At 37.2% G+C, this 14,456-nt stretch overlaps 1 protein-coding gene across 1 annotated transcript; it reads right to left on the reverse strand.

The window, feature by feature from the left end:
- Window positions 1-3,241: 3,241 nt before the first annotated feature.
- On the reverse strand, window positions 3,242-7,308 carry LOC117227807 (uncharacterized). The gene is made up of 3 exons (XM_033483332.2): window positions 7,179-7,308; window positions 6,471-6,653; window positions 3,242-4,123 (listed from the first exon to the last, which is right to left on the reverse strand). Exons 1-3 carry the CDS (start codon window positions 7,188-7,190, stop codon window positions 3,680-3,682), a joined length of 639 nt encoding a protein of 212 aa, XP_033339223.1. The 5' UTR covers window positions 7,191-7,308; the 3' UTR covers window positions 3,242-3,679.
- Window positions 7,309-14,456: the final 7,148 nt, after the last annotated feature.

Consider the following 14,456-nt stretch of genomic DNA (forward strand, 5'->3'; position numbering starts at 1 on the left):
CTAGAATCTCTAAATTACATATTTATGTAATAATATAACAATAATACCCAATATACCAATAATACCCATAACATATAAAAACCAAATCAAAATTATGTCGTGAAAATATTTTATATTTTTAAAAAGTCTCAAATGGGGATTATGGCAGGTTGCATGAATAATGAAAGAAAGAAACAATTTTTTTATTGTATGAAGAATTAAGGACTGAGAAAAAGTAACACATAGTTGCTATAACTTCTAAATTACATATTTATGTAACAATGTACCAATAATAGCCTCAATATAACAATAATACCCATAATATAAAAAAACCAAATCAAACTTATGTCGTTAGAAAATTTTGTATTTTTCAAAAAGTTCCAAATGGGGATTATGGCAAGTAGCATGAATAACAATAAAAAAGAAAAATTGTTTTATTGTATGAAGAACAAAGGACTGAGAAAGTAACATATAGTTACTATAACCTCTAAATTACATATTTATGTAATAATATACCAATAATACCCATAATATATAAAAACCAAACCAATATTATGTTGTTAAAATATTTTATATTTTTCAAAAAGTTCCAAATGGGGATTGTGACAGGTTGCATGAATAACAATAAAAAAGAAAAATTGTTTTATTGTATGAAGAAGAAAGTATCACATAGTTACTATAACCTCTAAATTACATATTTACGTAATAATATACGAATAATACCACAAATATAACAACAATATCCATAATATATAAAAACCAAACCAAAAATATCATGCTTCAAATATGATAATTTTGTTGTGCTCAACTTACAGATGATTTCCAAATTTGTTCACTCGTTGAAAAGAAATGAAACATAAAGTACACACCGTCAGCTATAAACAATATTGACTGATATCTATAAAATAACATTAGACTGTCAAACGCACTTGATATATTTTTCGCGCCAAGTGGTGTGCGTAAAATTCTAAAATCCCCAAACGGGGATCGTGGCAATTAAAGGGTTAATACGCGATACTGTCGTTGAAGTTTCTGATGCTCCGACGATTAAGACCGCTCATTTTAATCACTTATTCGTGCAATCTAAAGTGGTCCGTTGCACTCGAAGCTATCTCAATCCTTCGCACTCGAAACTATTTTCATTCCAAATTGAAAACATTTGTTTCAACCCACATTATTTCCATTCGATACGATTCTTTTTATTCGATACATATGAAATTGAAAGCTCACAGAAAGCTTACTCTCAATTATTATTTAACAATTTATCGTGCACAGACAAATTTAATAGTATGAAAACTCTTTTGAAAATAGTGCAGCAATTTTTAGCGTCGCCTCAGAGTCGCCACTCGAGTGCAAAGGGTTAATTCTGCATTCAAATGATTTCAGGGCAAATGGTTAAATTGATTCAATTGTTCGAATCCAAATAAGTTTAACCCTTTGCACTCGAGCGGCGACTTCGAGGCGCCATTAACACGTTCCGTGCCACGTGTACCATAAATGGTACACGTTAAACTTGACCATCAGGCCACGTGTACCATAAATGGTACACGCGGACATATTTATTTAAAGCGCTGAAGACATACATTTTGTGACAAATTTGATTGTATAAAATATATTTCCACCAAAAGGATGAGAGGCATTGTAAAAAATGCTGTATAGAACAAAGCACATAAATTTGTTTAATCGTTATATACACAATAACTATTAATTACAATGTTTGACTTTTTTAAAGCAAGAGCTGCATAAAAACGGTTGATTCGGGCAATCACTACTTATCTACTGATGATATAATGAAATATTATGTGATAATGTATCAATCTTTAGTCAAAACATCAAATGGCCTGAACGACAAGTTAGGCAAAAATGGCTTGGCACGGAACGTGTTAATAAAATTGTTCTACCGCGTCTCAAAATAATTTTATTAATAAAATCCATTTATATTTGAAGAGCTATTGAAAGAGTAACTGTTGCATGGATCACAACATTCGATTGCATTAAATTCACTAAGTCATATGAAATGGAAAAAAAACCGTGGGCCGGAAGAACTATCGTTAATTTGGCTTCGACTGCAATGGGTTAGATCTACGAAATAACATTCAGAAAAATAACGCAACATAAAATCTACTAAAAAATACATTTTCCAAATATCTTCATCCGCCGATCAAAAGTTTCGTCGCGTTCGCGCGCGGGCCGGCGCATCAAAACTGCATGTATTCGCAGCGATCGGGCTCGCAGCACGAATCGAAAATAGTTTATCGAGGCGGGTAAAAGTTCACTTTCTTGCAGCAAGGAACGGGAACCGCGTTTCCAATTCCAATGTTATTTTCTAAAACCTGTTACGGATACTTGCCGACGTCGTCGCCACCCCGTTTCCTTTTTCCCATAGCGGGAACGTTAACCGCAATTTTACCGGTCCGAAATAGCTCGGGGATCGGAATATAGATCACGTAGCCATCGAACCAGTCCCGTGACTCATCAAATCGTGGCGGGACAATCCGCTTTCCATTTCATCGAACCGTGAAAGATCGGCCGATACTACGGCAAGCGCCTTTTTGCCGGCCGCTGAACGATATTTAACGCGCGTCGCGATGAAACGTGTTCCATGGGAATCGGATCGGGCTGAAAGGGGAATCGCAAAAAGGTTGAGTAATATGCTACCACGTTCGCTTGTCTTTTTATTACTTCAAAGTGCGGATAGGCAAAACAAACTTCATTTAGCCAACAGGAAAAACAGATTGCAAACAAAAACTTAACGACTTAACGGTACGCGGTGTACAATCGGGTGGGAACGTCGCGGAGGATATGGACGATCATTTTGCATAACAGGTTAATCGATCATCTCGGTCGGAGCAATATTCTCCTTCCTTCTCTTTGAACTCAACAAAATCGGCGGGTCGACATAAGTAGAAAGTAATCGCGAGCGCTCCACAGATCGGCGAACGCCTCAACCCGGTTTAGCGACGTCCAACGATAATCCTGACGTCCAACGCGAATTTATAAACTTGTGAACGTAAGAACTCCTCGTTCGCTCTTCTTAAACTCGATAAAACCAAAACATCGATAACAAAATATATATAACATATATAATATATATATTAACAATATTATATTATACTATTATATTATATTATATTATTATTATTATATATTACATTTTTAATATATAATAATAATATATTATATTATTATATTAATATAATTATTATAATAATATATATAATATTATATAATATATATATTATATTGTGTATTATTATACATATTATTATATATTGTATAATATATTTAATATACAATATATATATAATATAATATATATTACGATATACAATATAATATATATATTATACTATATAAAATAAAAAATATATATAATATTTTTATATAATATTTCTATATAACATTATATAAAATAATAAAATATCCTGGTTTAGCGAAGTCCAACCGATTCTCCCGCCATCAACCGCAAACGAATAATACTTCCCAATGGATCGAACTGGAGGACCGCGAAAAGCAAACCATGAAATTGTCATAGGCTCCGGAGCGGCGAAGCTCCGAGCTCGTTTTCACCGGAAGTCACCTGAAGGAATACGGCGGGATCCGAACGTCCTCTTTCTATCGACGTTCCTACGAGGGCACCCAAAAAGTTGTCGAGGGCGGCCAACAGTCGCGTCTGTTTCCACGGAGCGTACGATCGCGATCAATAATTGTAGTCGGGCTGGGACGGCTGGAAGTGTCCTTGGGCGCCGGAATGATCCTGATCGTACCCTCCGCCGTGGCCTTGCTGGTTCAACGTGTACGAACTGTAGTTCTCGGACTCGTGTCCCACGTGGTCGGATCCCGAATCGTAGCCGCCTCCGCCGCCGCCGCCGCCGCCGCCCTCGGACTCGCTGTGTGCCTGATAAGGTATTGGGTGCGGCACCGGGTAGAAGATCGGCTTGTTAATGGCCACCGGCTGGGGAACAGGAACCGGATGCGGTATGGGCACCGCCTTCGGCACCACCACCGGCACTTGCTGGTGGATCTCTATCGGGACCGGCTTCGACACCTCGACCGGCACCGTTTCCTGGACTTTCACTAGCTTCGTGTACGGAACCGCGATCGGGTGGTTCACCGGCACCGGGACGGGTATGTGATGGGGCACCTGAGAGAGAGATAGAAAGGAATTCTAGATCAGCGGCCGCGAGGATCGAGCGCGCCTCGGATCTCGTGTTGCCACTCGTCGGCGAAGCCCCCCTGACGTGAACGCCACCACCGGCGCAGGCCGAAGCTGGCAATTATGTTATCGCGTGTACGCGGTGTTCCGACACGATCGCGTTCCGACGCTGCAGAGTTTCTGCTTGCACAGAGTTTCGGGGCTACGGGAACCGCCTGTCAAACCGATACCCTCCGGCTTGACGAGGATGTTGTTTCGCTTGAGAAGAGGAGCTTCTTTTTGGGGGGGATGCGAATGTTGCAGAAGGAACGGTGTAATTGACGGGCTTAAAGACGCGGGACGGTTCAAACATTGCAACGTAGTTTACCCTCGAGGCTCGCGGGGTTTCAAGTCGGTTGGTTGTTGAATCGGGCGATCGAAGTTCGTTTTTTTTTTAGGAAGGAATATAGGGTGTATTTTCCCTAAGCCGCGTCTACTTATGCGCGAAATTTCGATATTTCGCGATCGCGAGATATTATGCAAGAAAGTGTCGTAATAATTCGAGAGATCGACCTTGCTTTTTTGTTTACGTTGTTAACAGAGTGCAGTGAATTCTCTGCTATTTTCCAGCAGCTTGTAAACAAAAGTGGACAATTCGGGGAAAGGAGATACCATTATTTCTCTCTAATTCGCGCTCAGGTTGCGCACAAAAGTGGAAGATTTGGGGAAAGGAGACACGATTATTCGAGCCTCGTGGTTCGTTTTTATAGTTGTTGATATTTGGTAACTATAAAAACGAGACGGAAGACTCGAATAATCGTATTTTCTTTTGCTCAAGTTGTCAATTTTCGTGTATACAGTGATTTTCCCTTAATTCGCGCTCAGGTTGCGCACAAAAGTGGAAAATTTGGGAAAAGGAGACACGATTATTCGAGCCTTGCGGTTCGTTTTTATAGTTGTTGATATTTGGTAACTATAAAAACGAGACGGAAGACTCGAATAATCGTATTTTCTTTTGCTCAAGTTGTCAATTTTTGTGTATACAGCGATTTTCCCCTAATTCGCGCTCAGGTTGCACACAAAAGTGGAAAATTTGGGAAAAGGAGACACGATTATTCGAGCCTTGCGGTTCGTTTTGATAGTTGTTGACAATCGGTAATTATAAAAACGAGACGCAAGGCTCGAATAATCGTATCTTTTCTCTTTCCTATCATCCATTTTTGTGCGCTATCTGAGCGTCAATTAGGGAGAATTTACTGTAACCGGGGAATTCGTAATTTTCGTATGCTAAATTATTTTATTATCTCACAAAGAAAATATACGCTGCAAATTGTCCATTTTTGTGCACAATCTGTGTATCAATTTTCGTATATAATGTCCAAGTGTGTTGCAAAGTGCATCATAATTAGTAGACTGCAAGTTTTAAGCACTTGGAACAAAAATAAAAACCACTGGATACGTCAGCAGGATTTAACGATGTTATGCTAAAAGAAAATTTTTATTTTGTTTAATAACTGGAAGTCTAGCAATTGTTAGATGTGCAGTAAATTCTCCCTAATTTTCCCTTAGCTTATAAACAAAAGTGGACAATTTAGGAAGAGGAGATACGATTATTTGTAATTGTTGCTCGAACAATCGTATCTCCTCTTCCCAAATTGTCCATTTTTGTGCACAATCCGAGAGTCAATTAAGTAGAATTTACTGTATCTGGATAAGATCGAAAACATTGATCGCGATATACGAATAACGTTCAAGCGATTAGGTACGTTGCAAAGTGTATCATAATTAGTAGACTGCAGATTTTGAGCACTTGGAACAAAGATAAAAATCACTGGATACGTCAGCAGCATTTAACGATGTTATGCTAAAAGAAAATTTGTATTTTCTTTAAAAACTGAAAATCTAACAATTAGTAGATGTACAGTAAATTCTCCCTAATTTTCCCTTAGCTTATAAACAAAAGTGGACAATTTGGGAAGAGATACGATTGTTCGAGCAACAATTACAAATAATCGTATCTCCTCTTCCTAAATTGTCCACTTTTGTTTACGAACTAAGGGAAAATTAGGGAGGATTTACTGCACATCTACCAATTGCTAGACTTTCAGTTTTTAAACAGAATAACAAAAATTCCAAATAATCGTATCTCCTCTTCCCAAATTGTCAACTTTTACGATTCGATACGATTATTTGTAATTGTTGCTCGATTAATCGTATCTCGTCTCCCGAAATTGTCCATTTTCGTTTCCAAACTGAAGGACAATTCGGGAGAATTTACTGTACCTAGCAAACTACGAACTTTAATACAACAACTAGAGAGATAGCTTGATGCGAAGGGAGCATCCCTTCCGCGTACCTTGACGGGATACGGGACCGGCACCTTGACGACCGCGGTCTTCGTGACCTTGATGATTTTCGTCGGGATCTCCTTCAGGTGTACCGACTGCGAGATGAGCTTCGGCTCGATCTGGTGGCCATGACCTTCCAGGGAGGAAAAATAAGAGGCCCTCGCGGCCGTCACGGCCAACGCGAACAGAAACTGCAAAGTTGCAATCACTATTGAAGGCTACCGAATCCGGCCGAAATTACAGGGCGAGGGAACCACCGACTCGGTCACGCGAACGCGCGGCGAAGACTTTCGAAACCGCTTCCTGGGAATGAGAAACCCGCTGGTGCTGCCATCTACGAAACTCGATCATTCGAAAATAATTAACGCAATTTGCGAACGGAGATTAGAGATCGACTTTCTCCGCCGTCCTTTTTCGCCGCGGCGTGACATCAATTTTTGAGCTGATCTATCTCTCCCCCCACCCCCTCCCTCTCCGAAAATGTTTGCTTCTACCTTTCGATCGACGGTCCGAAACCACATTCGGAGACACCGATATTCTCGGATGCTACGTTCACTGTCGTCGCACCTCCACAAAACGGAAACGGCGAGGCGAAAGGGAAGGGACTTTTCCTCGGATCCGTTTCCCCCTTGGTTCCGTTTCGCACTCTCTGTTCTCCTCGGATTGTCCTCGAGTCAAGGGTTCCCTCTTTAACGGCCGTCGACGTTCAAACTTACAACTCGCAACATCTTGATCCGGTTCGCAGGCGTGTAAGCAGATAGGGCGCTTCCGATGAGACCAGTCACACTGACAATTGCAGTACCGGCTGTTGCTTATATACGAGGACCTTCACCGTCACCGATTCACGAAGAAAGCACTCTCTTTCCGATTGGCTTGCGTTCTCCTATCTTGTCTCCGTTGCTCCCCTTTTTTCCCTCTTTCGCTCTTGTCGCGGCGCGGCGTGCACGGGGTTCGACGACCGGCCGTGGGGCCCGTCATCTCCACCTTCGATTTCAAGTGCAGTTCGTAAAACTTCCGACGGCTTCAGCATCCCGCGGACTGAACCCCGAGCGCGGGTGGTCGTCTCTACGTTTCGTAACGAACCGCGTCATCGTCGAGCGCGTCCTCGTTGAACTGCTCGGCTTACAGGAACGAACGAGAGTAAATCAATGCGAATTGCTTTGGTTAATCAGTTAGATGCGGCGCCTTTTTTTCGGAGCGCGGATCTATATGTGTTGCGAGAATCGAGTCTCTATGTACTATGTGTCTTTATGTTATCCTTTTATATTGTATAATATATTTTATATGCTACTACTTATATACTGTCTCTTTATATTATATATTATGTTATATGCTACTACTTATATACTATCTATATACTATATATATACTATCTCCTTATATTATATTCTATATTATGTACTACTACTTATATATATATATATATATAGTGTCTCTTTATATTATATACTATATTATATACTACTATTTATATTATATATATTATATTATATTACTACTACTTATATACTATCTATATACTATATATATATATACTATCTCCTTATATTATATTCTATATTATATGTATATTACTATATATACTTATAGTATCTAATATAAAGAGGTAGTATATAAGTAGTAGCATATAATATAGTATATAATATAAAGAGACAGTATATAAGTAGTAGCATATAATATAGTAGATAATATAAAGAGACAGTATATAAGTAGTAGCATATAATTTAGTATATAATATAAAGAGACAGTATATAAGTATTATACACTACTACTTATATACTATCTACATTATATACTATATTATATACTACTACTCATATATACTATCTCTTTACACTCTCAATACTCGTCAAACGAAGAGCAAGCGTCGCTGTTAAAATATTGGATCAAAAAGATAGTTTTATTCTATAAAATTAACAATGTTATTACTAATATTTACTTAACATTAACATATACTCTACATACAATAGCTCGCGAAAGTATTCGAACAGCTCCTAAAAATCAATAACTTCTTCAAAACTGAACTAAGTAACTCGATATTGTTTTTTAGATGATAACGGGACTAATCCACGAGATAATAACTGAAATGCTCTTTCTTAATTTTGCTCTTATTTGAAATGACAAAAAATAGTAAAAAAAAGCTCTCGTTAAATGGTTATTTCGATAAAGAGCGACGTTCAATAAAGTTTACAAGAGCGTATAAGAACAATTCGGTATTCACGCAAGGTATTCATAGCAGTTAATTGTTTTATAATCTGTTTTATAAGGCTGTTTTAGATTAAGCTGTATTATCCAAGAATTAAAAGTAAGAATACTTTGAAGTTGTTCCACTACGTTCTTTATCGTTTTCCTTAATAATTAAATAAAATATTTCTACACTGATTTACGAAAGAAACATTATTCATTCTTTTCTACAACATCACCTTCATATATTGTAATACCTTCGGTATTATATTTATATCATCACTTCCTTTCAATCTAATACAAAATCTTGCCTTAATTTGCTTAGATAATTGCAAGGAAGACAGATAAGATAATTACATTAGATACATACAAGGCACAAAATCACGTCGATCTGAGACTAAAAAGCGAGTAAATTCATCAGCTGCAATAAAACGGCGACGTAGACGCGAACACGTCCTGTAATCAAAGTATACTATATATCAGAATAAGTCGATGAGCATGCACGTATCTAACATGATCGTGTAGCGTATAATGAGTCCGACAAGATTCATCAGCACCAGCGAAATTGTGTACCGCACACACACGAACATCGTAACATTGTAACTTCTACGGCTTCGATGTATAATCGCATATCGGTAGAACAAACGCGCGGATCATAGTTGCGTTAAATTTGCATTAGTTTCGATCTTATGTCACAAGATGCTTATTCTACAGAGTATCCCAAAAATGTCTCGCAATCTGGAAATGGCGGGTTTCTCAGATCATTTGAAGCAGCTTCTTCCTTTACAAAAATTTTCTGCGAGGCACCGTTAACGAGTTATTAACGAAAAACAGTGACCAATAAGAATCGAGTACGGCTGACGCGAGGCGGCCCAGCCAACCAGCGCGCGAAGCCCAGTTCCACTCATTGGCTCGGTCGCCTCGCGCCAGCCGAGCTCGCCTCTCATTGGCCATTGTTTTTCGTTCATAACTCGTTAACGGTGCCTCGGAGAAAATTTTTGTAAAGGTAAAAGTTGCTTCAAATGACCCGAGGAACCTGCCAATTTCGGATTGCGAGACATTTCCGGGACACCCTGTATGCTTTGCAACGACACCCCCTTCCGACAGATCTCTTGCGATCGAAGTAGGCCAGACGAACGAGTCGAGAGTCGAACATCGAATGCTTTTCAATTGCGGCTCCATAAGTGCACGCGTGTCGTTGTAATTTGCTCTGAATACTCGCTCATCTCGCACCCACAAGATCACGACGGCTGGTACTTTCTCCGGTAATCGTATCTGCTCTAGCTCGGTTGTTACGAGCCAGCTTAATCTGCTGAAAGTCACGAAAGCGGGCCTTCTGTTAGATTCGCGATGACCACGCGCCGAATCTTCTACGCAAATTTTCTACGTTGATCGCCGTAATTCGGAGTTCGGTAGGAATTTCCTCGATATTACTGTCTGATGAATTTTCTTTGAATAAATTCGACAGCATTTTTATTAATGGCATTCTTATTTGATTCTTACGCGGTAATGAAGATATTTGTTAACGAAGGAAATTTGTTCCTCGTTCCGGTCTTGATCGAACGACGTGCGAAAATTTCGGTTCGCATAGTGACACAGCATCGTATACAATAAATTCTCCCTAATTGACGCGCGGATTACAATAATCTTTCCATAATTTGCGCACAAAAATGGACAATAGTTACCGATTGTCAACGACTATAAAAAAATCGAGCCGCGAGGCTCGAATAATTGTATCTGTTCTTCCAAAAATTGTTCATTTTTGTGCATAATCTGAGCGTCAATTAGGGAGAATTTACTGTATTTAAGAATGTACGAATCTGCATCGTTGGAAATAATGCAGAGAATCTTTTCATTATGTTACAGTTATTCTACAATTATATAATATATATAATTATTACGTATATTAAATGTAATATATATAATTATTATGTGTATTAAATGTAATATATATAATTATTATATATATTATGTATTATAAAATATTATTATATATTATATAATATAGATCTAAATATATAATAATATATACTATAATAAAGGTATATATTATCGTATATAAAACTATTATATATATAATTATAATATTGTAAAATTGCTAAGTAGACTTAAGTAGATTATATATATATATGTTATATATTACATAATATAAATCTAAATATGTAATAAAATATATAATAATATATACTATAATAAAGGTATATATTATTATATAAAACTATTATATATATATATAATTATAATATTGTAAAATTGCTAAGTAGATTTCGGATACAAAAAACAATCATCGAAAAATAATTAAACAAGCCAACGATGGAATATGCTTAATGCTCTACTACTTTCGTTTTCGTTTCACGAAAAATATTGAAAAGAACGATTTCCAAAGATCTGTGTTCTCATGTGTGACGCACGAAAGTCTTTCATCAATTTTCGGCCTGTTAGCACGCCGGAGAACCACTGCAGGAAGTAACGCTTCCTAGCTGTTATAAAAATAGTGAGAGCAATCGGACACCTTGAAATGCGAGCCGGAGGAGACGATTCGCGATCGAGAGAGAGAGAACGGTGAAAGGATTACCGCGGATAGACTGGAAGAATGTCCAAAGTAAAGGGACTAATCTGGATCATCTGGCTCTATCTACTCTGGTGCAAACTGCGTTCACGTTTCGCATACTCTCGCACGGAGAAATGCGTCGTCTTTGTGTCACCCGTTGGGACAAAATCTACCCTCTATTCATTTTTTAAGAGTCCGCGTTTTCGACGAATACACGAAGCCTTAGGTAAATCAGCATCATTTCGACTAGCCTACAGTTGTGACAATTGCGAACATTTCGCGAACTACAACACAAATTATGAATAATAATTATGAAAATTAATTATTGAATTAGTATATATAGAATTATTATTAATTATTGTAATATTAGTTTCAATTATCGAATTATCGAATGATCGAATTGTCGAATTGTCGAATTGTCGAATTGTCGAATGATCGAATTGTCGAATCGTCGGATCGTCGAATTGTCGAATTATCGAATTGTCGAATTGTCGAATTGTCGAATCGTCGAATCGTCGAATCGTCGAATTATCGAATTGTCGAATTGTCGAATTATCGAATTGTTGAATTGTCGAATTGTCGAATTATCGAATCGTCGAATCGTCGAATTATCGAATTATCGGATTATCGAATTATTGAATAATCCTTGATATTTTTCCTTGATGAATTTTCTAGAATGAATTCGACGAGTGAAAATTTCTTCACCTTTCTACTGTTTTAGATTTCGTCTGATTTTTGTCATGAACGCGTCAACGTATTAAATAATTAGTAAATTCTCCCTCATTGACGCTGAGCGCGAATTAGGGAGAAATTACTGTACATAGAAGATACATGGAAGGTTACACAGAAAAATACAAGTTATTTCTTCATTTTACACGGAATTGCTACCCTAGTGCAAAAATGCATCTAAATGCATCTAAAAAAATACATCTTATCAACTTTTATGCCCAAAATCTCTCATCCGATTTTCGCAGCTGCTTTTCGACTCGTCCACCGCACTGAAACTGCTGCCCGAAGGCGCCAATAATTCCGAACGAAAAGTATGTCAAGCATCGTTCGACACGATAAAACATTATTTTCTCTTGATTTTCTGGCAGCGTGGATGTGCCGTTTAAGTAAAGTAACGAATTTAATCCGCGTTGTCGGTGAGGTCCCGTTGTAAGGGCGGTAAAAAACCGGTTCGGCACAAAAGCAAAAGTAAAATCGTTATTTGCTCGGCCCTCTTTCTCCTCTCACTTTTGATGAAAGTCAGCAATGACGTACCAAAACGTACGCCGATCGAGCCCCCCTCCCTCCCACGTGCAGAACGGTAACAAGATTGCTGCGCGGAACCGCTTCCGCAATACCGCCTACCTGATATCGTTTCCGTCTACCCTAGCGGCAAATGTAATTAGCAATTATCTCGAACGAAATTTTCATCGGTCCTTCAATCGCAATGCTTAGGAAATTGGAACGTTTCTATGTGGTCGCAAGGATGATCGCTGCGTGTCGCTTTCGACGTATCGTTGAAGTTTCGATTACTAATTGTTCGTATCAGTAGCGCTTTAAATTGGATCATCTTTTCGAGCCTATCAGATTTGCGCTTTCGTAACTTCTTTTCTAATACGTTCGTAAATCCTATATTCGAAATATTTAAAAATTGTGGCACGCGGTGTTCTTCTTTAACGCTAGATTTACGGAATCCGTCAAAATGGCGGGTCGCTAATATTTTAAATATTAAAAGATACATTTATTTACTATTGTATCCATAATTTATATTTTATTATATTATATCTATAATTTGTTATATATCTATTTCTATTGTTATATCTATATATTTATATATCTATTTATTATATATCTACTTCTATTACTATATCTATATATTTATATATCTATTTATTATATATCTATTTCTATTGCTATATCAATATATTTATATATCTATAATTTATTATATTATACCTATAATTTATAATTTATATTTATTATATCTATCTCTATTATACTATAATTTCATTTATTCACCATTCGTGTTACTTGCGGCAAATATTACAATAATATTCGTTAAAAATCATAAATAAATGTCTTATTGTTACTCTTCTAAACTAATATAAAACTGCAGTTTTTTGGGCTCCGTAAATCTATTGTTAAAGCCGTTTCGAATATTATAATCGAACCACAGTGTAATCCTGAGAAAAATCAGCTGCATCTCATTGTTCAAAATATAACAATCCTGATTCGGCGATCTGTCGACGTTGAATTAATTTGTACAATTTCAGCAAGAAAAATTGCGCTTAAAAGCGGAGATCTGTTTTGTGGTTATAAACTGAACAGCGCGCAAGTGTTAATAAACGAAATTAATATTGTATATCTTCGAGTGAAAAACATTGTGTATTACAAGCTGTTTCACGTTTTAACGGTCGACTGGCGTTTCTTCCTAACAAAGGACTGATAAGCATCTACGGTAAAAGTTGCTAGTTCCTATTTCGTTGATTTCGCGGGAGAAAGGCAGAGCGAAGCAAAAGGTGCAAATAGAAGGAGACCGCCGTGAGAGGAAAGGCCCGCGAGTTTAACAAACCTGAGAAGGTTGATCTCGATCCATTCACGCACGATCTTGTCATGAAACACAATGTAGCTTTCGTCAATGATTTTTCTTCGTTCGCCAATTACTCCCGCGACGTCCAGACATGGAAACGCTCGTTCGTATCAGATACCGAGGAAACGAAACTCTTACCTCCGGAAAGGGCAGTCCGATTCGGGAACGAAATGGGACACGAATTTCACATCGAAAGCGTGGACGATCCGGTGTCCGATCGTAACGAGCGAGTTACTTTTTAATTAACACAAGACAGATACGATGTGAGGACACATTGCGCGGTTGATTTATGTTATTATATTATTATTGAAAACAAATATTATATTATATTATATTATATTATATTATTATATTATATTATATTATATTATTATATTATATTATATTATATTATTATATTATATTATATTATATTATATTATATTATATTATATTATATTATATAATTCGTACGCTGTGTCTTATAAGTTTTTAAGAATTTTCAGAATAAAATGTCCAGAAATCATAATGTAGAACTTACATATGCGTGTAAGATAAGAACTATGAAACAATTTACAACTTAGATAGTCGCGTAGAATAAAAACTATGAAATTAAAAATTTAAAATTTAAAATTTGAAATTGGAAATTGGAAATTCGATATTCGATAATTCGATAATTCGATATTCGATATTCGATATTCG

This window comes from Megalopta genalis, chromosome 8, assembly GCF_051020955.1.
Source record: "Megalopta genalis isolate 19385.01 chromosome 8, iyMegGena1_principal, whole genome shotgun sequence".
In the NCBI taxonomy this organism is placed as follows: domain Eukaryota; kingdom Metazoa; phylum Arthropoda; class Insecta; order Hymenoptera; family Halictidae; genus Megalopta; species Megalopta genalis.

Bases quoted from the DNA above. Each gene is read 5' to 3' on its own strand.
- LOC117227807 (XM_033483332.2), bottom strand. The intron at 4,124-6,470 runs GTACGCGGAAGG...TCTCTCTCTCAG, and splicing joins CGGTCCCGTATCCCGTCAAG to GTGCCCCATCACATACCCGT.